The sequence below is a fragment of the Oryctolagus cuniculus genome, chromosome 11 (assembly GCF_964237555.1).
Source record: "Oryctolagus cuniculus chromosome 11, mOryCun1.1, whole genome shotgun sequence".
Lineage (NCBI taxonomy): Eukaryota > Metazoa > Chordata > Mammalia > Lagomorpha > Leporidae > Oryctolagus > Oryctolagus cuniculus.
The window spans coordinates 71,114,550-71,141,070 of NC_091442.1; the positions used below are offsets into that span (position 1 = coordinate 71,114,550).

Sequence of the window (26,521 nt, forward strand, 5' to 3'; positions counted from 1 at the left end):
TCAGATGGAGTTCCTGGGTTCAATATCCTGCTCCTGCTCCCCTCATGTAGACCCTGGGAGGCCTGAGGATGGCTCACGGTGACTGGGTTCCTGCCAACCACATGTGAGACCTGTCTTGAGCTCCAGCTCCTGGCCTCTGCCCCAGGCCCAACCCTGGCCATTGCATGCATGGGACACTTTCCTTCTCGAGTAAATTAACTGGAAATGTTGAGAAAGGAATCATTTCCCTGGAGAAGGATTTGACCTCCCCTTCTGAAGTTTAAGTCGGGTTCTTTTATTATACAATCATAGGACCATGTTCTGTCATCTCAGAACACTCATTTATCAGGGCCAGTCTCCCTCCAAGTTCTATAGGAGAAGGTATGGTCTGTGTTTACTTGCCACTGTCTCCCAAGTGTCAAGTACAGTGCCAGGCACATAGCAGGTGCTCAGTAAATATCTGAATAATTCTTACACCAGAGAGAACATTAAGACTGTCATACTACTTAGGAATTAAGGATGATGAAAATATTACATTGCCTTTTGTATATAAAAATTTATTTAATTGGAGGGGGGCAGAGAGAGAGAAATCTTCCACCTGCTGATTTACTCCCCAGGTGGCCACATCAGCTAGGGCTGGGCCAGGCCAAAGCCAGGAGCCAGGAGCTTTTTCTGGGTCTCACACATGGGCGGCAAGGTCTCTCTGCACTTGGGTCTTCTTCCACTGCTTTCTCAGACCATTAGCAGGGAGCTGGATTGGAAGTGGAGCAGCCAGGACACAAACAGGTGCATATGTGGGATGCAGGTGTTGCAAGTAGCAGCTTAACCTGCTAAGCCACAACGCCTGTCCCTTCATCACATTTTTAAAAGATTTATTTTATTTACTTGAAAGGCAGTTAGAGGGAGAGAAAGAAGCAGAAAGACACAGAAAGAGATTCCATCTATCCACTGATTCACTCCCCAGATGGCTGCAAGGTTGGGGCTGAGGCAGGCAGAAGCCGTGAGCCTGGAACTCCATCCAGGTCTCCCACATGGGTGCAGGGGCCCAGGACTTGGGCCATCTTTGGCTGCTTTCCCAGGTGCATTATCAGGAGGCTGGATGGGAAATGGAGCAGCTGGGACTGGAATCAGAGCGGCTTAACCCGCTGCATCACAACTGGCCCCTTCATTGCGTTGTTGAAGATAAGTCATATTTGGCTTTGGGGACAGTAAAGAACGTCATTCTCATACATGCACCAGTGTGAATATCAATTTGCAGCAGCTTTCTGAAGGCTGATTAGGTGGGACCATATACCCAAAGTTTGAAGCCGCTTTCAGCTCTAGAGAGTTGGACTGGCTGGCTGATGCTGGTAAGGTGCATTGTTAAGCCTCTTACGAGGGAAAATAATATCGTGGTAATACAGGAAAATGTTCACGGAAGTATTTGGGGTGAAAAAGACGTGGCGACTGGAATTTAATCTATGGAAGTAAAAATTTTAAGCAAACATGCCAAAATACTGCTAAGATCTCCATGATGGGTGTATGAAGTCTCATCATACTATCTCCTTACTCCTTTGTCTGGATTTTTTAAATGTGTAAAAGTATGTTTTCCATAAGTCATGCCTGTCCCTCCAGCGACTGAACCTGCTCAACCTAACGCTGATCAGCTGCCCAGCTCACGCCAGCAATCGGGTCAACTGACACACGGGAAATCATCAGACAAAAAGGAAGGGGCCCAAGCCTGGCGCACTCAGCCTGCGTTAGGCAACCAACGGGTAAAGGACCAACATGCTAGGAACTGAGGACGCGCTGCCCCGCGCCCAGAGCCATACGCGCCTGCGCAGGGGTAGGGCCCGCCCAGTCCTCGGCTCCGGGGCGGAAGCGCGAGCGCCCTGAGTCACGTGGTCACGCGCGGAGAGGGGCGGGGCACGAGACGTGCTGCCGCGTCCTCGGCGGGTCTGAGGGCGGTGGCGGAGCATGAGTTTGCCGCCGAGGCTGGTGCTCGCTGGAGATCCGAGCGGTGCATGCTTCTTCCCGGTCGCACTGTGAGGCAGCGGCGGTGGAGGGGAAGAGCAACCGGAGGCAGGCCGGCGCCCCGTCTCGGAGGCTGGACAGCTCCGGGTTCGCGGGGGACGCCGCTCCTCCGCCGGCGGGGATCATGGCATCGCTGGCGGACAGAGTGCGGGACCACGGGCGAATCGCCGCCGGGCTTCTGTTCAACCTGCTGGTGTCCATCTGCATCGTGTTCCTCAACAAATGGATCTACGTGCACCACGGCTTCCCGAACATGAGCCTGACCCTGGTGCACTTCGTGGTCACCTGGCTGGGCTTGTACATCTGCCAGAAGCTGGACATCTTCGCCCCCAAAAGTCTGCCGCCCTCCAAGCTCCTCCTCCTGGCCCTCAGCTTCTGCGGCTTTGTGGTCTTCACCAACCTCTCGCTGCAGACCAACACCATCGGCACCTATCAGCTGGCCAAGGCCATGACCACGCCGGTCATCATAGCCATCCAGACCCTCTGGTACCAGAAGAGCTTCTCCACCAGGATCCAGCTCACGCTGGTGAGTCGCGCCGCTTCCCGAGGACAGCCTTTCGCCCCGGGAGATTTGAACGCGCCGTTCAGCCTTAGGCCGCTCTCCCGAGCTCTTGAAACGCACACACGGCCCGCACTCTGAGCCTGTGCACTTCGGGCTTACCTGGGGAGGGGGGAGAGCCACTTGGCCCTCTGCTGGGCTCTTTGCCCAGAGCGGTGTACGTGGGTGCGTGTTAGCAATTGCCATTGGATGGAAATCTTTAAATGCTGCGATGGCTAACAAGCCTGTATCAGAATTTCCGCAGAAGTTCAGACTGAAAAGCTGCCCTCATCCCCAGCAGAAGCAAACAATATATGATAAAAGTGGAAAAATTTAGTATAAATTGAATGTCTCAGAATGTGTCTGCAGCCGCATGCTACAGAAGCCCCTGTATCTGTAAATAAAAGTCGATGCAGTGAAATAATTTACACGCTTAGTGGCTTCTAGCATTTAAGCCTTAATGCTTGTGTCGTTACACGTTTATACTCCCACCGTGTTCAGACACTCCTGTGTGCCTGCACGCATTTTCTTCAGAAGCACAATGCATCTTCTCATTATTTTACCCCAAGTTAAAAATAGAATTAAATTGTGAACATCAATATAGAATGATCATATTTCACATTTAGGAAATTGACAATCGGTTTTCCCAAGTGAAGAAAAGAAGACATGTATACAGGTTCATTCACTGTTTCCCAGTTATGTGTTGTGTGATTAGCCTTGTAAGAAACCGTGAAAGGATTGCTTCATTCGTGTCTCTGGTGTTGACTCTGAACATTTACCTCTTTTTCTTTACAGATTCCTATAACTCTAGGTGTAATCCTAAATTCTTATTACGATGTGAAGTTTAATTTCCTTGGAATGGTGTTTGCTGCTCTTGGTGTTTTAGTTACATCTCTTTATCAAGTGGTTGGTAATTTTTCTTTTCTTTATGTGCCTTTTTAGCAGATTTCATAAATTTTGAAGCTGTATCCCAAGGTTTAGAAAATGCAGTATAGAGACAATAGACTGTTGGGAAGAAAGCATAATTGCATAAATTGTCTGGCTCAAGGTGAAGAGAAGAAAAGAGACAGAGAAACTTGGGTGTGTGATGCTCACCAAACCCCTACCTGTTTGTAAGTGTATGCTACCCGCGCTTAACAGTCTGAGTTTGGGATGAAACCGTGCTATTTTTCTGGGAAATCTTTAAAAATGAGTCGTATGAGTTTCTATTTCCTGCGTTCATTGGTTACAGGTGTCATTTACTCTTTCATTATCACATTGCTGTGAAGGAGTAAGTACACTTCCAGAAAGTTGAACGGGAAAAGAAAAATCAGAATTGGAGATTTCTTTGCCTGAAAAACTGTGTTGCTGTTACAACTTGTCTATTGGCCACAGTAATTTGTATCAGTAGCGTAGTTCAGAGCCCTGGATACTTCACTTCTTGACCTAGCACAGTGCCTTGTCGGTAGCAGGCATTCATTAAAAACTTATTCGTGGGTTTACTTCATTCCCATCAAATTGCAACAAGTATGCTTTTTGTTTATTTTAGACAGTGTATGTGTGTGTTGGGGGGTGCAATGGGTTGGTTTAGTGCACAGTGAAACAGTAACAGTATTCTCTCTATACTGAAAACCTTGGTCTGGAGATTCTGGGTGTGCCTGCCTGGGGGAAGCTGGAGCCAAAATGTACATACAGCCAGTTTTGCTTTTCTCACAAGCCTCCTGTGCTTGTAGAGTGTGGCGGGTTGGTTAGGAATGTTAGGAGTTAGTAGTGCTGCCCTGGCCTCTCCCTTTCTGCTGGTGATCATTTCAGAAGCACTGTGGTGAAAACACACTGCACTGGGATAGATGAGTGTGTGGCAGAGAAGCAAGGTAGGTAAGGGAGCAGGGGCGTGGCAGGATGGAGGACCCATGCCTGTTGTTCCTCGGCTCCGTGATATTCCGTCTTACTACAGAGAATGATCAGAGGAAGCTCTGCTTCATGCTTTAAGAAAAAACTGTATGAGGGGGCACTTTAATTTTAAATTAAATTTAAATTTTAAATTAAAACTCTGAGTTTAAATTTTGTTGCTAGATACAGTAAGTATTTGTTGTTATTAAATACACCTTTTTTTTTTGCCAATGTGGGTTAAACACTTATTAAATATAGCAGGAAATTTAACTTTTTGATATTAGTGTTTCTTATAGTCTTTACTTATAATTTGAATTCTGAGTACTCACTGTCCATATCAGTATGATTTTTTTTAACAAGATTTATTTTATTTATTTGAAAGGTAGAGTGACACAGGGAGAGAGAGAATCTTCCATCCTCTGATTCACTCCCCAAATGGCCACAACAGCCAGGGAACTCCATCTCTGTCTCCCACATGGGTGCAGGGGCCCAAGCACTTGGGCTGTCTTCCACTTCTTTCCCAGGTGCGTTATCAGGGAGCTGGGTTGAAAGCTGAACAGCTGGGACTCGAACTGGAGCTCCCCTATGGGAAGCCACCTTTGTACATGGCAGCTTACCCTGCTGCACCCACCATAAGCGCCGGCTTGTTCACACAGATCTCAAAATTGTTGTAGAGGATTTGCATCCCCCCGGTCAGTATTTGAAGTGAGTATGATGGAGGAATGATTGTGGGCTGACTGAGGCACAGAGGTTCTACTAGCAGCACACAGTGAAAGTGCTATTGCAGAATAGGTGTAATTTCCAGAAATTCTTTTGAAAGAGAGTTCTATCTGCCCATTGTATCTGAGTGTAGTTTCTAGGATCTTTCTTCTTAGAGTGGTGGGGATATTAAAAGCAGTTAAAAGAGCTGTTAGCTTTAGATGTAGGGAGATGGTTGGCCTTTTCATTCATGAAAGAGAGCTCTTTTGCTCTGTTCGCAGTCTTGGGAATACGAAGACCAAAAGGAGCTGTAATACAGCAGTGTAGAAGCGAGTGTAGACATGGTAAGGCACAAAGGGCTACCTCATCCGAGTCTCCCACGTGTGGGCGGCAGGGGCCCGAGTACTGGAGCTATCACCTGCTGCTTTCCAGGGTGCATTAGCAGGGAGCTGGGTCAGAAGCAGAGGTGGGACTTGAACCTAGGTACTTGGATATGGAACGCTGAAGTCCAGGTGTCGGCTTAACCGCTGAGCCCCAGTGCCCACTCCAGGGAAGGGTGTCTGCATTCTGCAGGCACTGGGAAGGAGTTTAGATAAGGGGGGACCTGCTCATTGCTTGTATTTAAGAAAAAGAACCCTGGTAGCCATGAAGCATGAGTGAGAGCGGGGCGGCAGGGCGACAGAGCAGTTAGGAGCCTCTCCACGCCTCAAGGGGCAGACAGGGGGCCTGGCCAGGCCGCAGGCGTGGACCTGGAGAGGTGGGGCACTGTGGAGACGTTGAGGCGGAAAGAATTAGAGGAGGCCCTGACTCCTGAGCTGCCGAAAGAAAGGAGCCCCACCCCTGGGCCTGTCCTTGCCTACTGAGCCCATCTGTGGGAAGAAGGCAAGTGTTGAGTTTACGCACCTCCCAGCAGGCTCTCTCAGGGAGGGGGGCCGGGAAGCCACGCAGTGAGGGCACTCAGAGATGGAGAGCTGAAGAAGGAAGGCGAGGGGCCGGCGCCCAGGCCAGCGGTGAAGACGCCGGCATCCATAGCCTGGCTACCCCATTTCTGACCCAGCTTCCTGCTCCTGTGCCTGGGAAAGCAGTGGAAGATGGCCCAAGTGCTTGAGCCCCTGCCTGCACGTGACAGACCCAGGGTTCCAGGCTCCTAGCTTCACCCTGACCCAGCTGTAACCATAATGTTCATTTGGGGAGGGAACCGGTTGATGGGAGATCTGCTCTCTGTGTGTGTCTCTTCCTAAAAATAAAGAAAAATTTTTTTAGAAAAAAAAAAATGACATACGGGGGGAGAGTACAAATTCAAATAAATAAATAAATCTTAAAAAGAAGAAGAAGGCAGGTTCTTGCTAGAGAAATTTGCAGGCTGTGCAAAAAGACACAGCAATGCTCTGTGGATGTGGCCGTTGGAGGCGATGGTGCCTTTAGGAGACCATTTGGGGGAGGCAGACCAAGGCCAGGCTGCCCCGCAGAGACGCAGGGACGGGTGGCCCCCGCCACCTGCAGAGGCTGAGGAAGGGGAGGCGGGCGAGCTGACCTCTGCATCCGAGTCCACTCCCTGCTGTGCCCCAGGAGCAGGCGGTGGAAGAATCAGTTCTTTGTCCTTCCTAGTCACGGAAGACTCTTGGGCCAGGCAGGCAGGAGTGGGGTTCCAGGGGCCTGCTGCGCTGGTCTTGGCTGGGTTAAAGTCCACGGGCATGGAGTGTGTGTCCCAGGATACCTGGCCCGCAGGTCAAGGGGGCCGCAGGAGAAGCTGGCACCGCTGCTGTACGCGCCATGTCCGCTCATACAGACCTGTCAGCACGCTTCCCAGCCCACTTCCAGGCCTGAACCAGTGTATCTGGAGGTTTGCAGGATACAGTCTTTCAGAGTCTGCAGCTCTCTGGTGTATCAGGGTATATTGGTGGGGCACAGAGAGTGCCACCCACAAAAAAAAAAAAAAAAAAAAAAAAAAAAAAACAAAAAAACACATGCACAGAGAGGTGAAGAGAGGATAATTTCTTCTTGCATCCATTGGACTCTCTAAAGAGCCTGGAAAGACCACACACCTTTCAAGCCACACACATTGGCAGCCACCCTGCAGTAAAACCAGGGTTTCTGTCTGTCAGTCATCCATCACTAGCTTGCCCCACCCCAGGTCTTGCTTTTAGAACGAATTGAAGGCTAGCACTGCATCTGTATTGCTACCTATCCCCTAGATCCCCATTCCTGCCTGATTTTTCCAACATCGCTGATGCTTGTGGGTCCCTCGAGGCATTTGCTTTCCCCAGTTTGGAGGGCTCAGGAGGCAAGAGAGAATTTTTTTTGTCCCCCTCTAAGGAATGAAGAAGGAAACAGATGAGCAGAGATGGGATTTCGAGAGCTCCCGTCATGCCCCGTGCTTGCAGGGCATGCATCTGGCTGGTTGACCTTGGACATTTTGGAGAATACTTAGGCATCCCCTCTCCCCCCAGCCTGCACCCCGTATCTCCATGTTTGTGGCGGGAATGGCATCTTTGCTCACAAGCCAGTGTTTCTTTCATGCCTGACTGGTTTTATCTTGTACTTTTCAGTGGGTTGGAGCCAAGCAGCATGAATTACAAGTCAACTCAATGCAGCTGCTCTACTACCAGGCTCCGATGTCCTCGGCCATGTTGCTGGTGGCCGTGCCCTGCTTTGAGCCAGTGTTGGGAGAAGGGGGAATATTTGGCCCGTGGTCAGTTTCTGCTTTGGTAAGTTCTGTGTGCTTTGGTACCTAAGAAGCTCTGCAATACTGGTTCCTCCATCGTTCATGCCGTTTCTGGTTTTCGTCGCACCATCTCAGATCCACGCTCGCGTCTGATCTTCGGAGTCACTCTTTCGGGAAGGCAGGAAGCATTCATTTTCAGAAGAAGAAACTAAGGCACATAAAGCGAAGGGATTTGCCCAGGTGTTACAAATCAAACGTGGAATTACCATGTTTACCCAAATATGAAACAGGTCCAACTCCTGCAGTCCTCTTAAGACTACACTGACTTAAAAACTCATAAAACCAGGGCCTAGCACTACGGGTTAAGCTGCTGCCTACGATGCCAGCATCCCTTATGGGCACCAGGTCAAGTCCCAGCTGCTCCACTTCTGATCCAGCTCCCTGCTAATGTGCCTAGAATAGCAGTGAAAGATAAGTCAAGTACTTGGGTCCCTGCACCCACATGGGAGACTCAGAAGAAACCCCTGGCCCCTGACTTCGAGCTGGGCCAGCCCTGGTCATTGCAACCACTGGGGAGTTAACCAGCAGATGGAAGATCTCTCACTGTCTCTGTCTCTGTCACTCTGCCTTTCAAATCAGTCAGTCAATCAATCAATCTTTAAACAAGCAAACTGGTAAAACCAACATGGAATAGAAAATGTCTTCAAAAATGACATGTTTTCTTTGGGAACATAAATTTGGTTTAAACAATAACAAGCACTTTGTCTAAATTCATTTCAAAGATAGAAAATTATTTCCCAGTGTTTTATTTAAAGATTTATTTATCTATTTGAAAGGCAGAGTTACAGAAAGGCAGAAAGAGAGAGGTCTTCCATCTGCTGGTTCACTCCCCAGATGGCTGCAATGGTCGGAGCTGCGCCAATCAAAGCCAGGAGCCAGGAGCTTCTTCCGGGTCTCCCACGTGGATGCAGGGGCCCAAGGATTGGGCCATCTTCTGCTTTCCCAGGCCATGGCAGAGAGCTGGTTTGGAAGTGGAGCAGCTGGGACTCAAACTGGCACCCGTATGGGATGCCGGCACTGCAGCGATGGCTTTAAATAACATGGGATCCGTGTGAGCAGACTGGTGTGTGTGCGTATGTGTGTGTGCGCGCGTGTGCAGTGGTGCAGCCTGTTGACCCCTGATCTCCACACATTGGTTTGTTCAGTGACCCGTGAACGCACCTGTGCTTCTGTGCCTCCACCCTCGACCTGTGCTGTTCCCTACCTCCTTTCTTGAGTCTAGTTGTGCTAAAATGATCTCTTCTGCGTGGTCACTCATATCAAAGCTATCATCTCTTTGCCTGTTTCTGAGGTACAACTCAAGTCTCGTTTTTCCAGCTGTAAATCACGCGCTGCACCAGGTGCCTGGGAGCAGTGTAGCAGAGTGGGGGAAGAGCAGGACACCACCAGCAGACAGCCTGGGGCTGAGTCTCAGCGCTGCCACTTAGAGGCGGTGGGGTTTTACTCAGGCAAATGAGCTCACCTTTCTGTAAAAAGGAGTAACGTTTTTACACCTACTTCATGGGCGTGTGTGAGGGTTAAACGGGGTAATACAGGTAAAACACGGAGACTATAGCACCTAGCGTTAGGCAAATGGATGCCTTGATTATTAGAATTTCTATTAGAGCCTCAAGTGGTCTCTAAAGTCTTTGAGGGCAGGAACGTTGTACATATTTTGTTTCTCACAACGCTTGGCCCAGTTCTGTAGACATCTAATGAATGCTTATTTAATTTAACTAAGAATCAAAATGAGCATTTCAACAGAGAAAAATCTAGAGGGCTATATCCCAAGGGGTTAGCGAATGGGGGTAGCTGAGATTTTAGGAATTCCTGGGCCTTGCGGCGCCGGCACGGGTAGTCCCGGTCGGAGCACCGGATTCTGTTCCGGGTGCTCCTCTTCCAGGCCAGCTCTCTGCTGTGGCCCGGGAGTGCAGTGGAGGATGGCCCAAGTGCTTGGGCCCTGCACCCCATGGGAGACCAGGAGAAGCACCTGGCTCCTGCCTTCGGATCAGCGCGGTGCACCAGCCGCAGCGCGCTGGCCACGGCGGACATTGGAGGGTGAACCAACAGCAAAGGAAGACCTTTCTCTCTGTCTCTCTCTCTCACTGTCCACTCTGCCTGTCAAAAAAAAAAAAAAAAAAGAATTCCTGGGGTAGATGTTTAGCAGTTAAGACACCTGCCCGCCACATCAGAGTACGTGGGTTCAATACCCAGCCCTCGCACCTGTACCCAGCTTCCTACTAATGTGCAATCTGAGGGGCAGCAGTGATAGCCCGAGTAATTGGGTTCCTGCCACCCACATGGGACACATGGATTGCGTTCCCAGCTCTCAGCCTTGTTCTTGGCCCAGCCCCAGCCATTGTGGGCATTGGGGAGTAAACAATGGATTAATAATAATAAAAATAAGTCCTTATACACTTTTGCTTATCTTTATTTTCTGGTTTTTCCATAATGTCTATGTTTTGCATTTTTATGATAAGAAATTAGTGGGGCTGGTGTTGTGTCGTAGAGGGTAAAGCCACTGCCTGCAACACAGGCATCCCATATGGGCGCTGGTTCATGTTCCAGCTGCTCCACTTCGATCCAGCTCCCTGCTGGTGACCTGGAAAAAGCCTTGGAAGATGGCTCAAGTGTTTGGGCCCCTGCTACCCATGTAGCACACCTGGATGAAGCTCCTGGCTCCTAGCTTCGGGCTGGCCCAATCCTGGCCAATGTAGCTATCTGGGGAGTGAACCAGCAGATGGAAGATTCTCTCTCTCTCTCTCTCTCTCTCTCTCCCCCTCTCTCCCTCTCCCCCTCCCTCCCTCTTTGTAACTGCCTTTCAAAATAAATTTATTATCATTATTATTATTATTTATTTTGAAAGGCAGAGTTAGAAAGAGGCAGAGGCAGAGAAAGAGAGACAGACACAAGTATCGCCCATATGGAACGCTGGCACTGCAGACAGTGGCTTTACCCACTACGCCACAGCACCAGCCCCAGTAAATAAATATTAAAAAATGAAAGAAATCATTGCAAAATATTTTTGCTTTAGGTGGATAAGAAAAATGAATCTAGAGATTCACATACAGAGACAGGATATGGTTATAGAATTTTCTATTGACTTTTGTGGACAAAATTAATTTCTAAACACTATGCATTCTGTTCTTTTACTCCCAAATTCTTGCTGCCTCACAAATTAATCCTTTCTTTTTCTAATCTTGTTCTTAATGGTTGATGTCTGGGTTTTTTTTTTTTTTTTTTTTTTTTTTTTTTTTTTTTTTTTGACAGGCAGAGTGGATAGTGAGAGAGAGAGAGACAGAGAGAAAGGTCTTCCTTTTGCCGTTGGTTCACCCTCCAATGGCCGCCACGGCCGGCGCGCTGCGGCCGGCGCACCGCGCTGATCCAATGGCAGGAGCCAGGAGCCAGGTGCTTTTCCTGGTCTCCCATGGGGTGCAGGGCCCAAGCACCTGGGCCATCCTCCACTGCACTCCCTGGCCACAGCAGAGAGCTGGCCTGGAAGAGGGGCAACCGGGACAGAATCCGGCGCCCCAACCGGGACTAGAACCCGGTGTGCCGGCGCCGCTAGGCGGAGGATTAGCCTGTTGAGCCACGGCGCCGGCCTGATGTCTGGGTTTTAAAAATGCCTGATGAAATGTGTGTCTTCGTGGTGACTGATAACTGCAGTGCCCTACTTTAATGATCTTTTCGGTTTCTTTGTAGCTCATGGTTCTGCTGTCTGGAGTAATAGCTTTCATGGTGAACTTGTCAATTTATTGGATCATTGGGAACACTTCACCGGTCACGTATCCTTTTCAAAATGAAATGCATGATCTCCCATGGTTCCCAAAACTGTCACACTTATTACCTCATTCGAATTTCATACTAACTACTGCACAGCCTCAATTGAGTTGCAGGAGTTATTTTTCGTCTTTTACTCGATCTCTTTCCACACTAGAGTCTTTCACATTTTAGAAAATATGATTATGAGCTAAGGAAATGGGTTTTCTTTCTGTACCAAGAACATTCTTGGATTTTCTTAAGGAAAGTGCAGGAAAAAGCGGGTCTCCTTGGGAGTGGCAGGAATCCAGTAACCTGAGGCATCACTGTACCTCCCAAGGTTCACTTTGGCAGGAAGCTAGTCAGGAGCCCAAGCCAGGAATCCTTCTTAAGGGGGAGGCTAAGAGAACTTGTAAATATGCACATGGGCGTGTGTTTGTGCATACACATGTGTTTATTTTTTAAATGAACATGATTAGCCAAACCTTTATCCAATACCAAGTTACTGGCAGTGTGCTAGATTAGCCCATGGACTTTGTAATTAAATACATCTACCCATCTGGACTCCAATTCTGCCACTTAACACTGCGGGGCAGGCGGATGACTCAGCAGTTAAGACATAGCTTGGGGGACAGGCATTGTGACTCAGCAGGTTCAGTCACCACTTGGGACACCCACTTCCTGTATCCAAGTGCCCGTTCCACATGGCAGACCTGGATGGAGTTGGTGCCTGGCTTTAGCCTGACCCCACCCCCAGCTGTTGAGTGAACCAGTATATGGGAGATTTTTTCCCTGTCTGTCTCTCTGCCTTTTCAAGTAAATAAGTAAACAATTTAAAGTAAATAATTAATGGAAGAAAGAAAGCCTGTGTAATCAGAGGCCAAACTACTGAAATCCCTGAGCCTAGGCTGGATGTTTAGTGTGGCAGGTTCAACCACATCCCTGCAGTGGCTGGTGCAGATCTGCTGTCTGATCCAGCTTCCTGCTAACGCACGTTCTGGGGAGCGGGTAACTGCTCAAGCACCTGAGTCCCCGGCATCCCAGTGAGAGACCAGGGTGGCGGTCCCGGCTCCATCCTGGGCCTGGATCAGCCCCAGCCATTGCAGCTGTTTGGAGAGTAAACCAGCAGATGGAAGATTCATCTGTGTCCCTTATCTCTCACTCTGTTACTCTGCCTTTCAAATAAATAAAACATTTTTTTAAAAATGGGAGCGCTTATAAAAAGCCTTTACCATGGTCACGTGGGTCACATGGTCACGTGAGCCTGCGGTGAAGCTCAGTGCGCAGCCGCAGTCCGGGGGTGTCAGGTCGGAGTCCAGCACAGTGCCTGGCGTGCAGTTGCTGCTCAGTGTGACCCCCTCCCCCACTCTCCCTCTCCTCCCAAACTTAAGCATACCGGAAGTGTTGCACTGAGTCAGCTCCCGGGCAGCCTACATGTCTCATCGCAGGTGCCAAGAGACTACTACTGGAAGTAGCGCTATAAAACGTAGTCATCAGAGGGTCTACAAAGTATCTCCTCCGGGCCTCCTGCTGAATTTCTTTCCTAGCCTCCTTTGGAGAGGTCAGCCGGAAGAACGGAGGCAGTTTCTTGTCATTGCTGGACCACTGTGGGGGAAGCCAGGAGCGACTCAGCGTTTCTGTGGCTGCCGTTCCTGTTGTACTGTAGGTGGGGTGGCTGCCAGGGAGTTTCTGTCCTTGCAGCTCTTCCAGCTACGGGAAGCCCGGATGTGTGTGCGCGCGAGTGGGCACTTGCGTATATGCGTGTATGTACCAACGTATTATCGAGCTTGTTAATCCTTTGTATCCTTAGCCAAAACCTCAGCTATAACATGTTTGGACACTTCAAGTTCTGCATTACTTTATTTGGAGGATGCGTTTTATTTAAGGATCCGCTGTCCGTTAATCAGGGTCTGGGCATTTTATGTACATTGTGTGGCATTCTCGCTTACACGCACTTCAAACTCAGTGAACAGGAAGGAAGTAAGAGTAAACTAGCACAGCGTCCTTGAGTGTCTGGGCAAAGTGGAAGCTGCCCCGGGGATAAAAAATGTACAGTGTGCAAGTTCTTTTCAAAGGAGAATAAGGAATTATGGTGCCAAATTCAATGACCGATTTGCAAGAAGTGATGCAAAGGAAATTTTATTCACAAATAGGACTTTTTTTTTTTTAAAAGAACATTTTCCTTTCCTTTTAAATGTAACTCTCTAAAGCCAAAAAGGTTTATGCTTTCTTTTGAAGATGATTATATGAAGTAGATGGGGTGGTTTGGTTGTACCGAGTAAGCACATAACAATGACAGTTCTGATGTAAGGACAAGGGAGCTGTGTGACAGTACTGTGTGTGTGTAAGTTTGTATGACAGCCTACAGATGGTGGCTTTGTGGGGTTCCTACGCTCCTAAGGACATATGGGAGTCTTCTGCTTGCTAGTAGATGCTTTTCCTTTCCCAGGGTGAGATGTTTTACAGCTCTGGTCAAAGTGTTCAAGTCAGAACTGAAACCTAGCATTTCTGTTTTAGTTTCGTTTTTTACTTTGCTTTAGTTGGAATTTCTGATTATTTCATTTATAGAAATGAAATATCTATAGAAAGCAAAGTATAATATAGAAGATGATCATTAGACAACGCTTAATTCTCAAAGTACTATTTTTCTATAGGAAATGGATGTCAGAAGTCATACATTATAAAAAAAACACTACCGTTTTATAGGTCTTCTCTTGTTTTTGGGCTTTCAGTGGATTCTGGAAAGTCCATGTGGAGTTAAAAACCAAAATAACACTGGTTATTTGAACTGGCTCAGAGAAAAGACTGTGGATGGGATGGGGCAGGTTTCTCACGATCCCAGGAGCTGCCTTCCTGGCTTCTCTGAGCATTTCAGGGTGATCATGTCTTCATCTCACCTCCCTCCTCCCCGCCCCCAGTGTGTGTGGCATCCCTGCGGCGGCGTGATTTTCAAGAACTTCTTTCTAAAGTGACCGAGGAAGATCATTACGCTGCAAGTGAGGGCCATCACCCTGCAGACCGTGGGCAGAAACTCTGTGAAAATAGGAGGAAAGGTGTGGAGGAAGTGAAAAAATCAGTTAATATTTAACTGGTTCTATGAGTTTTTAAAGGGATGATTTTTTTTGATTGGGGTGCAGGGTCTGGCACTGTGAAGTAGTAGGTTAAGCTTCTGCCCATGGTGTCAGCATCCCATATGGGCACCGGTTTGAGTCCCAGCTGCCCCTCTTCTGATCCAGCTCTCTGCTATGGCCTGGGAAAGCAGTAGAAGACGGCCCAAGTGCTTGAGAGACCCGGAAGAGGCTCCAGGCTCCAGGCTCCAGGCTCCTGGCTTCAGATCAGCCCAGCTCTAGCCGTTGCAGCCATTTGAGTAGTGAACCAGTGGATGGACGATCTCTTTGTAACTCTGCCTCTCAGATAAATCTTTTTTAAAGTATTGGAGTTCAAGAGAAATCCAAGATTTCCACTTAAGGAAATCTAGTGCCACCTATTTAATGGTGAACTGTATTTCTGCCTTCGGATCCTTGACATTCAGACATTAAAAGCAGTTGTTGATAATCTCACAACAAATGGATCAAAACCATTCATTATTTTGTAATAAGTAATTCCTTTTCGAAATATCGTTTATAAACTCTCGATGAGAAAATAGCTTAAGATGACAAAGAGCTCTACATGTATGATGCTCAATTCTGTTATGTGTTGTTTATCACAATAAAAACACCCACAGAGACATCGTTTAGATTTGTAGGATTTTTTTCCCCCATGGCCTGTTTAAAATGAAAAGTCTTGCTGAATATCTATTTTGAAGATTTGTGGTTTGTCAGTCCATCTGTCTATGATTAGTATACTCGGGTTTCTGTATTTGCTTTACATTTTCTTTGGTTTTTCTCTGTTCACAAAGGTACTTTTTGTTGTCCGGAACAGTTTGTGTTTTCCATAGGAACTCCGTGCATCACGTTTGTGGTGTATGTTTAAATCAACGTGAAATTATTTCTCCAGCTCCCGAGAGCAGTATCTCAGCACAGTGAGGATCATTTGCTTTCCGTGCACTGCAAATCTGAGGGAGAGGGCTAAAATGAACGTGGGGTTGCTGATAAATGCCTGGTGTGCAGAGGACTCCAGTGAGGAAGCTGGAGTGAGACACAGCAGGGCGCACGTGTGGAAGGCTGGTAAACGTTCTCTGTGCGCATGGCATCCCACTGAAAAGAAGGTTCTGAAGGAAGACACCCTGTGACGGGAGCCAGCAGAGGCCGGCGCAGTGCTCTGGAGGAAAGCGTGTTTCTTGCCAGTGTCACTGCACTGAATTTTTCATCCTGCGTTCAATGACTGACGCTCAGTGTTGAGCACCTCTTGCTTTTGCCTTTCTGTTGCACATCAGAGCCGCTGGGGTAGGGGAGAGGTGACTGATTTCGCTGGCCGGCGCAGCACCCAGGGAAACAGCTCCGTCTCCCTGTAAGATAGCGGACAGCAGAGATCTGTGGAGTGAAGCAAGCTCTCTCCTGGTTCGTTTTTTTTTTTTTTTTTTTAAGTATTTATTAAGCCTTGTGGCTTTTGTCTTCTCTTTTTTTATAACTGATTTCAGAGCAGCAGTATCCATCAAGCATTCCACCTTCACTCTACCGGTAAATACTCATGCCGTGAATGACCGTGCAGACCAGCCAAAGGTAGAAGTCTAATTTAGAAAATGAAAGGGCTGCCGTTGTGCTGCGGTGGGATTGGCCACCACTTGGGACGCCTGTTTGCCATCTCCAAGTTCCACTTTAAGTCTCAGCCACTGCTCTGCTTCTGATCCCGTTCCCTGCCAATGCACCTGGGAACCAGCAGTGGATGGCTCAAGTACTTGGAGTTCCTGCCACCCACAGGGGAGACCCACATGGAGTTCCTGGCTCCTGGCTTCAGCTTGGCCCAGCTGTTGCAGCCACTTGGGGAGTGAACCAGTGGATGGAAGAACAGAAGTTCTGTCTGTCTTTGTCTCTTTCTCTCCATCTCAATCTGCCTTTCAAATAAGTAAATAAATCTTTTTTAAAAATGGAGAACATGTTCATTAATGTATTCTCTTTTTTTGTCCCCAAATTTAAACTGGATTAAGCCTGCCTACATCAAGAATATAATCATAATTTCATTTACTCAACAGATTTATTGAGCATATGCTTGGTGCCAGGTATGTGGTAGGCACTGTGGGTATTAAAGATGGTGCTTTTAGACAAAGGTGGTTTGTCTTCTTTTCCTTATGACCTTAAGGATATTTGTCTTAAAAGATAGATACCGAGCTGGCGCTACGGCTCACTAGGCTAATCCTCCGCCTTGCGGCGCCAAGCACACCGGGTTCTAGTCCCGGTCGGGGCGCCGGATTCTGTCCCGGTTGCCCCTCTTCCAGGCCAGCTCTCTGCTGTGGCCAGGGAGTGCAGTGGAGGATGGCCCAAGTGCTTGGGCCCTGCACCCCATGGGAGACCAGGAGAAGTACCTGGCTCCTGCCATCGGATCAGCGCGGTGCGCCGGCCGCGGCGGCCATTGGAGGGTGAACCAACGGCAAAGGAAGACCTTTCTCTCTGTCTCTCTCACTGTCCACTCTGCCTGTTAAAAAAAAAAAAAAAAACAAACAAAAAAATGAAGTGAATTTTTGTTACAAACTCCAGTAAGCGTTAAAGGGAACATTATTCTCTGTAAGCAAACCAGAATCTAGCCAAGGCTTGGCAGTGAGGAAGCTGTCCATGGAAAGGTAGGCTGAGCTGACATCTGGTGGATGATTAGAAGTTAGCCAGGCACAGGGAGGGAATTGCATTCTAGAAAGGGGGAACAGCACATACAAAGGCCACTGTTCAGAGGAATCATGATGAGTTTACAGAAATGCAGAAAGGATGGATGAGGCTTGGGCTGGAATGGTGTGATATGAGCCTGGGAAGCTTAAATGGGCCTCAGCCCATAGGATACCTGTACATGGTGCTAAAAGTCTTCAGTAAGGGCAGGGGGGAGTGTTGTGAGCATTGCTACAGCCAGCCCCTTAGATACAAAATAATTGCAGTAGAAACAGATGCCAGGAGATCTAGTGGGAGACAGCTGTAGTGGGAGATGGTGGTGTGAAAGCGTAGCGGTGAGAAAAGTGAATATTAAGAGAACTTAGTAGGTGGGATCAACTAGGTCGCAGGTGGATCACACATGGAGGATTTGGGAAGGGCTGAGGTCAAGAGTCACACGTTGTGGGGGAGGGGTGTCTGTCTACCTGTTAAGGTACTGTGTAGGCTTCCAGATCCCACATTGTCGTACCTGGTTTTGATTCTGGCTTGAGCTCCTGGCTCCAGCTCCTGGCCAGTACAGGTCCTGGGAAGCAGCGTTGACAGTGCAAGTAGTTGGCTTCCTGCCAAGCGCATCAAGAGACTTGGAGTTTCCAGCTCTCGGTTTCAGCCCTGGCAGGGCTGTTGTGGACATCTGGGGAGTGAACCAGGAGGTGGGAACTCTTTCTCTCTGCTCCTGTATCTCTTTCTCTCAAACAAAAGTTTTTTTTTTTTTGTTTTTTTTTTTTTTTTGTTTTTTTTGACAGGCAGAGTGGACAGTGAGAGAGAGAGACAGAGAGAAAGGTCTTCCTTTGCCGTTGGTTCACCCTCCAATGGCCGCCGCGGCCGGCGCACTGCGGCCGGCGCACCGCGCTGATCCGATGGCAGGAGCCAGGAGCCAGGTGCTTTTCCTGGTCTCCCATAGGGTGCAGGGCCCAAGCACCTGGGCCATCCTCCACTGCACTCCCTGGCCACAGCAGAGGGCTGGCATGGAAGAGGGGCAACCGGGACAGAATCCGGCGCCCCGACCGGGACTAGAACCCGGGGTGCCGGCGCCGCTAGGCTGAGGATTAGCCTAGTGAGCCGCGGCGCCGGTCTTTTTTTTTTTTTTTGACAGGCAGAGTGGACAGTGAGAGAGAGAGAGAGACAGAGAGAAAGGTCTTCCTTTACCGTTGGTTCACCCTCCAATGGCCACTGCAGCCGGCGCACCGCGCTGATCCGATGGCAGGAGCCAGGAGCCAGGTGCTTTTCCTGGTCTCCCATGGGGTGCAGGGCCCAAGCACTTGGGCCATCCTCCACTGCACTCCCTGGCCACAGCAGAGGGCTGGCCTGGAAGAGGGGCAACCGGGACAGAATCCGGCGCCCCGACCGTGACTAGAACCCGGGGTGCCGGCGCCGCTAGGCGGAGGATTAGCCTAGTGAGCCGCGGCGCCGGCCTCAAACAAAAGTTTTTAAAAACGATTACAAGCCCACTAGGAATGATCAGTCACATGCTTGCTTCCTCTGTTCCTGCCGTGAAGAAGGCCAGTGTCTGTGGGAGCGAGTCTGGCACAGGGAACGGCCTGGCCTGGATGTCAGGATCTTGACTTCCAGTCCAGCCTCTGCTGTTAGCCAGCATCACCTTTAGCAAGTCTCTCTCTCTCTCTCTCTCTCTCTCTTTTTTTTTTTTTTTGGTGCCAATGTTAAATACAGGTTTATTTAAGACATTGCATTTTCCACTTAGATACAGTGCTTATAAAGTGCAATGTTATTTATTTCTTTTCCCTGTGCACATTTTCCATATTCAAGTATTGAGAATAGCAAGTCCCTTTTAAAAAAAGAATATTTTTCTCTCTGCTAATGCACTTGGGAAGGCAGTCAAAGATGACCCAAGTGCTTGGGCCCCTGCACCCATATAAGAGACCCAGAAGAAGCTCCTGGCTCCTGTTTCAGCCTGACCCAGCTCCAGCCATTGTGTTCATTTGGGGACTGAACTAGTGGATGGAGGACCCCTCTCTCTGTCTCTCCCTCCCTCTAATAATACCTTATAAATAAATAAATATTTTTTAAACTGTAATAAAAAGATTTTATTTACTTGAAAGGCAGAGTTACAGAGGAGAGACCGAGAGAGCTCTTCCATCCACAGGTTCATTCCCCAAATGGCCACAAAGCCAGGGCTGGTCCAGGCTGAAGCCAGGAGCCTGGAACTCTACCCGGGTCTCCCACATGGGTGTCAACGATCCAAGTACTTGAGGCGTCACCTGCTGCTTTCCCAGGCACATTAGCAGGAAACTGGATCAGAAGTGGAGCAGCCTTCTTTTGGAGCGGCGCCCGTATGGGATGTAGGCAGAGGTTTAACCTGCTGTGCCACAACACTGGCCCCAACCTTTAGCAAGTCTCTGAGAAAGTTATTCGGCCCTTAATTCTGCTTCTTCATCTGTAAAAGGAGAGCTTTGATCCAGATGATTTCCAAAGGACCTTCCAGCTCCAAGATCCCCTGATTAAGCCTTTTCAGATTAAAATCATGATTTCTCTGCTGCTTATATTAAGAGCAGATTTGATTAAATTAATTAGATTGATTTGGCCCTTAAAGGATCTATTTCATTTATGTGCATTTCTTTACCCATTGATTGTGTTTTTGGAAAGTATATGTAAAATAATACATGTGATTTATTTTCATATTACTTTGCTGCATTAGAAGACATTTATTTTAATTTAATCAAAACTGCTTTATGCTTCGTATGAAGTCATTAGGAGGCAGATTATTGCCAGCTCAGTGACTTATTTGTGGGTATTTGGGGAAAGTTTTTACTAGGCTGTTTTTATTTTATTTTTTAAAGATTTATTTATTTATTTGAAAGAGTTATACAGAGAGAGAAGGAGAGGCAGAGCGAGAGGGAGGTCTTCCATCTGCTGGTTCACTCCCCAATTGGCTGCAATGGCCGGGGCTGTGCCAATCAAAAACCAGGAGACAAGAGCTTCCTCTGGGTCTCCCACATGGGTGCAGGAGCCCAAGGACTTGGGCCATCTTCCACTGCTTTTCCAGGTGCATTAACAGAGAGCTGGATTGGAAATGGAGCAGCCAGGACTTGAACAGGCACCCATATGGGATGCTGGCACTGCAGGCAGCGGCTTTACCTGCTACACCACAGCACAGGCCGCAAGCTGTTTTTAATTTGAAAAAGGGCATGTCACCCTACCTTTAGCAATTCACATTTTTCTTTTTAACTAAAAATACCACCTAGAAACTACATTTGTCACAAGAACAAAAGTGTGTGTTTATTTAAACAGCCAGGACTCTGCATTTCTAAATTTGTAATGTTTTTACTAACTCCTGGAAGCTTATTTTTAAAGTCAAAAGATCTGTGCCAACCACATCTTTATTTTCCTTTTCCTGTTTGTCTTACTCTCCCCCCAAAAGAAGTCCGTTTCCTGTTTTCTCAATTCCTCTTTTCCCAGGTTAAAATTAGAGCCTACAGTTTGATGCAGGGGAGGATGGGTGAGCCTTGGCTCAGGAGGCGGCAGGTTCAGCAACATCGTTATCCTGTGAGGCAGGGGCTCCCCTGGACCCTCTACGACCCGGGCCTCCTGCAAGAGCGGCCGAGCCTCCCAGGCTTTCTCTTCCTGGAGTGGAAAAGCAAGACGAACCTCTGTGGGCTGAAGTTCTTAGAGATCTATAGACTGACTCGTGGATAGTATTTGTTAGAATCAGAAAGTTGTAGGCAGGGGCTGGCCCTGCTCCACTTCTTTTTTTTTTTTTTTTTTTTTTTTTTTTTGACAGGCAGAGTGGACAGTGAGAGAGAGAGACAGAGAGAAAGGTCTTCCTTTTTGCCGTTGGTTCACCCTCCAATGGCCGCCGCTGCAGCCGGCGCACCGCGCTGATCCTGGCAGGAGCCAGGAGCCAGGTGCTTTTCCTGGTCTCCCATGGGGTGCAGGGCCCAAGCACCTGGGCCATCCTCCACTGCACTCCCTGGCCATAGCAGAGAGCTGGCCTGGAAGAGGGGCAACCGGGACAGAATCCGGCGCCCCAACCGGGACTCGAACCCGGTGTGCCGGCGCCGCAAGGTGGAGGATTAGCCTATTGAGCCACGGCGCCGGCTCCCTGCTCCACTTCTGATCCAGCTGCCTACTAATGTGCCTGGGAAGGTAGCTGAAGATGGCTCACGTACCTGGGCCCCTGCCACCGACATGGGAGACCCGGATGGAGTTCCAGACTTACGCTTCCTGGCCATTCTGGGCATTTAGTGAGTGAACAAGCAAGCAAATGGAAGATATTCTCTCGCTCTCTTTCTCTCTCCCTCTCTCTCTCTCTCTCTCTCTCTCAACTCTGCCTTTCAAATAAAGAAATATATTTTTTAAAGTTTTAGACAGTTTAACAAAAAAATACTCAGATGAAAAGGCAAAATGCTGTCTGAAACAGTTGGTGTCCTAACCAAATTCCCATTCCTATTTATTCACCTCCACTCTAGAGACTGGAAATACTAAATTCCCTTTTTTTCTTAAGATTTTATTTATTTATATGATAGGTAAAGTTACAGACAGAGAGAAGGAGAGAGAGAAGAGAGGGAGGGAGGAGAGAGAGAGAGAGGGAGAGAGAGTGTGTGTCTTCCATCCGCTGGTTCGCTCCCCAGATGGCTGCAACGGCTAGGGCTACACTGAGTAGGAGCCAGGAGCTTCTTCGAGTTCTCTCATGCGGGTGCAGGACCCCAAGGACTTGGACCATCTTCTACTGCTTTCCCAGGTTATAAGCAGAGAGCTGGATCAGAAGTGGAACAGCTGGGCCTGGGGCTGTGGCACAGCAGGTAAAGCTGCCATCCGTCCGCAGCGCCGGCATCCCATATGGGTGCTGCTTGGAGTCCCAGCTGCTCCACTTCCAATCCAGCTCCTGCTAATGCATTTGGGAAAGCAGTAGAAGATAGCCCAAGTCCTTGGGCCCCTGCACCCGCATGGGAGACCTGGAAGAAGTTCCTGGCTCCTGGCTTCGGATCGACTCAGCTCTGCCCGTTGCAGCTATCCTGGGGAGTGAACCAGTGGATGGAAGACCTCTCTTTTCTCTCTCTCTCTCTCTCTCTCTCTCTCTGCCTGTGCCTGTGCCTGTGCCTGTCTGTAACTCTGCCTTTCAAATAAGTAAATAAATCTAAAAAAAAAAAAAAAAAAAGAGAGAGAGAGAGAGAAGTGGAGCAGCTGGGACTCAAACTGGCACTACAGGCAGAGCTTAACCTACTATGCCGAAGCACCGGCCTGCTAGGCTCCCTCTTTACCACATTGCCTGTAGTCAAGGGCAGCCATATGGCCTGCCACCAGGGAGACCTAAAAGCTTTTGCTTTGCCGCTAGAAGGAGAGCTGTGGCTGGTACTGCTCCCTTCCTGCCTTGAATGGAGCTGTGGGTGCCCAGAACTGCTCTGAGCATTGAGTGCCTGTGCAAGAGAGGCGTGGAGAACGGGATCCGAGGGTGGAGCTGCTAAGGCAATGCCAGCAGACACTCATCGCCAGGCTCTTGCAGCTGTGGGCTGCCGATGAGCTTCTGGGGGTGAAAGGGGGCAACAGCAGGGGACAGGCGCCATCTGCAGCCTCAGGGCTTGCTCAGGCTCAGCCCGTCACCTGAGCTTTGCTCACAGCTCTCCCTCCCCGGCTACACATTCGGCTTACTGTCTCTTCCTAGCAGCCTTTCCTTTTTTTTTTTTTTTTTTTTCTTTTTTGAAAGATTTATTTATTTGTTTGAAAGTAGAGTTATATATAGAGAGAAGGAGAGGCAGAGAGAGAGTAAGAAAGAGAGAGGTCTTCCATTCGATGGTTCACTCCTCAATTGGCTGCAATGGCTAGAGCTGCACCGATCTGAAGCCAGGAGCCAGGAGCTTCTTCCGGGTCTTTCACGCAGGTGCAGGGGCCCAAGCACTTGGACCATCTGCTGCTGCTTCCCCAGCCCATAACAGAGAGCTGGGTTGGAAATGGAGCAGCTGGGACTCGAATTAGTGCTCTTATGGGATGCCAGCACTGCAGACAGCAGCTTTACCTGCTACGCCACAGCGCCGGCCCTATCTAGCAGTCTTTCCTTAAAACCTCACTTTTTTTTTTTAAGATTTATTTATTTATTTGAAAGTCAGAGTTACAGAGAGAGAGAGAGATAGGTCTTCGATCCAATGGTTCACTCCCTAATTGGCCACAACAACTGGAGCTGTGGTGATCCAAAGCCAGGAGCCAGGAGCTTCTTCCTGGTCTGCCACACAGGTACAGGGGCCCAAAGACTTGGGCCATCTTCTACTGCTTTCCCAGGCCATAGCAGAGAGTTGGATCGGAAGAGGAGCAGCCTGGACTAGAACCGGCACCCATATGGGATGCCCGCGCTTCATGCCAGGGCATTAACCCGCTGCACCAAAGCTCCAGCCCCAAAACCTCACATTTTCACTGAAGCCTGTCCCGCCCTTCTGTATCACTGTAGTCTCCCAGTTCGATTTACTCAGGAATGCATTGTTTAGTGTGTATCTCCCTCCACCAGAATGTAAGCTACACAAGGGGAGGGGTCTGTTTTATTCGCTGATGTATCCAAAACCAGGCATTTAATAAATACTCCGCTAGTGAAAGAGTGGAATCTCCCTACAGCAGGGGTGAATGCCCTTGAAGAATCCCCATGAGGGGCCGGCGCTGTGGTGCAGTGAGGCTGCTCGGGATGTCCATGTCCCGTATCTGAGTGCTGCTTCCAGTGCCGGCTGCCCCACCTCCAGGCTAATTCCCTGTTAGTGCACCTAGGAAGGCAGCGGAAGATGGCTCAAGTGCTTGGGCCCTTGCCACTCACGTGGGAGACCCTGAGGGAGTTCTAGGCTCCTGGCTTCAGCCTGGCCCAGCCCTGGCTGTTGTAGCCATTCGGAGAGTAAAGCAGTGGATAGACAATCTCTGTTTCTCTCTCTCTCTCTCTCTCTCTGCCTTTCAAGTAAATGAATACATCTTAAAAATATATAAAAAATAAAGAATCCCCTGAACCTTGCTGCTATAACAGTAGAAGGAAAGCAGAGGGAGGAAGGAGGAGGAATTTGTGGCTGTCAAAATGCAAGGTCGGTTATCCCCAGACAGCTGCGAGAGCTTGTCCTCTGGCATCACCTTCCCAGTCTCCCTTGTCTTCCAGTCCTGTGATTGGGACTGAACCACACAGGTGACAAATAAGGGGTCAGAACTCAGCTGCTGACCAACTCGAGGATTTGTGCAGGGGAAGCAGGAGGCGCGCTTGAGTGGCTAGGCTGTTTCTCCCCCTTCAAACACGCACTTGTGCACGGAGCTCCTGGCTTTTCTGAAGTAGAAACAGTTGGGTGAACAAAGGCAACCTCTAGAGTCTCCCTTCCACTTCTTCAACAGCAAGGTGGAAAGGAGGAAAAGAGAAGCCAAGAGAAGTTTGCAGAGAGAAAACACAACTTTGGGGGGAGGCATTGTGGCACAGAAGGTTAAGCAGCTGCCTGGGACGCCCACATCCATGTCTGAGTGCTGGCTCAAGCTCAGCTCCTCTGCTTCCAATTCAGTTCCCTGCTTAGTGCCTGGGAAGGCAGCGGAAGATGGTCTAAGTGCTTGGGCCCCTGCACCCATGTGGGAGACCCAGAGGAAACTCTTGGCTCCTGGCTTTGGGCTGGCTCAGCCCATGCTGTTGCAGCCATTTGGGGAGTGAACCTGCAAAGGGAAGATTCTCTCTCTCTCCCTCTCTCTCTCTCTCTCCATCTCTCTCTCTCCCCCCCTCCCTCCCTCTCCCTTTCCCTCTCCCTTTCTCTGTGTCACTCTGCCTTTCAAATAAATAAATACATCGTAAAACACACACACATAAACTCAGATGCCATAATCCCATTCAAAGCTATTAGTAATCAGAACTGTATTTATATTCAATTCATATTAAATTAACCTACTTAAAGACAAAGACTTCTAGATAAACAAAATCTAGCCACACACATGTGTATATATGCAAATATGTAAATATATATATATATATATGGGGACTTTTCTACAAAGAGAAGAAAAAAGGAAATCTAAGGTAGTAAGATAAATATAAAACAAACTAGCATTTAAGGCAAAAAGTGTGAATAGGATCAAGTTGGGGTGTTTGGCACAGGCCTTAAGATGCCATTTGGGGTGCCTACATGCCATCTCAGAGTGCTTGGATTTGAGTCCTGGCTTCACTCCCAACTCCAGCTTCCTGCTAATGCACACCCTGGGAGACCAGATGATGGCTCAAGTACTTGGGTCTTGCCACCCATATGGGAGACCCAGACAGAGTTCCAGGCTCCTGGCTTTGGCCTGGCCCAGTCCCAGCTCTGCTGGCATTTGGAGAATGAACCAGTAGGTAAAAAATCTCTCTCTCTCTCTCAAATAAAATAACTGTGTCTAATGCAGAACATTTGGTTATTCTTAGTTATTGCACTTTATTTAAATTTGTCCTAAAATTTTGTTTAAAAATCTGATCCCGTATTTCTGAAATCATATTTTTATTAAAGATTTTAAAAAATGGGTGCTATTCTGAGAACCTTGCTTGTCTTCTAATGTGAAGACTTCTCCATCGCACACAAGGTTGAAGGAGTGGAGTTTACCGCCCACCAGCCTCTGAAAAGGAGGCTTGTCTTCAACAGCCCTGTGCTAGACAGAGTGCTGATTCACAGCGGACAGACCAGGAGAGTGAACACACAGTCCCAGACGGGAGGCAGGAAGCCCAGAGCCTTGTTTAAATGCTGGTTGGAGCGAATATCTTTGGGGAAGAAAAATTCAGACTGAGTTTATTAAGAACATAGCTTTTGAAAGCATAAGGCTCATATTTGTAATGGAAACCTAAATCTCAGAGAATGAATGCAGCAATGTGTATGACACAGGAAGGACAAGTCAATCATCATCCTCATAAAATCAACCACGTGTTTGGAGTCGGGAATATCTGTGGGTAGTGCCACTGGCCAATTTATTCTGAATGCTCTGAGGTTCAAAGCCCTCTGGGTAAGCAAGGATTCTGTAAAAGGAAAAATGTCTTTATTGGTAGAAGTAGAATGTCATTTTCCTGAATAAAGCCATTACACTTATAATAGGATTGTTCCTGCATTTTGGGATATACCCATAACCACTGTGGTTTGCAAAAATGTTTCTTTAATTAAGATATTTCCTCAATTGATCTTTCTCCTCCCAGCCTCTGGCTCTTGCTTTAGCCTCTGAGTAGCTCCACGGGAGCAGAAGACTTGTCTGTGCCTAGTGGGCACA

At 48.4% G+C, this 26,521-nt stretch overlaps 1 protein-coding gene across 9 annotated transcripts in view; it reads left to right on the forward strand.

Moving 5' to 3' along the window:
- The first annotated feature begins 1,852 nt into the window (after window positions 1-1,852).
- Window positions 1,853-26,521, forward strand: part of LOC100340389 (solute carrier family 35 member E3) — a 74,227-nt gene continuing 49,558 nt past the window's right edge. For 6 of the 9 annotated variants that reach the window (XR_011380154.1, XR_011380153.1, XR_011380155.1 and 3 more), the window contains exons 1-4: window positions 1,853-2,518; window positions 3,326-3,436; window positions 7,648-7,806; window positions 11,505-11,587. Coding sequence is in view for 6 of the 9 variants with exons in the window: in XM_051846423.2 (XP_051702383.1) it covers window positions 2,117-2,518; window positions 3,326-3,436; window positions 7,648-7,806; window positions 11,505-11,587 (755 nt within the window). In the remaining 3 variants the exon portion in view is untranslated. Of the gene's footprint in view, window positions 2,519-3,325; window positions 3,437-7,647; window positions 7,807-11,504; window positions 11,588-13,383; window positions 16,592-26,521 lie in introns of those variants that run through there. The other 3 variants (XM_002711320.5, XM_070052598.1, XM_070052592.1) reach the window with 3 other exon arrangements.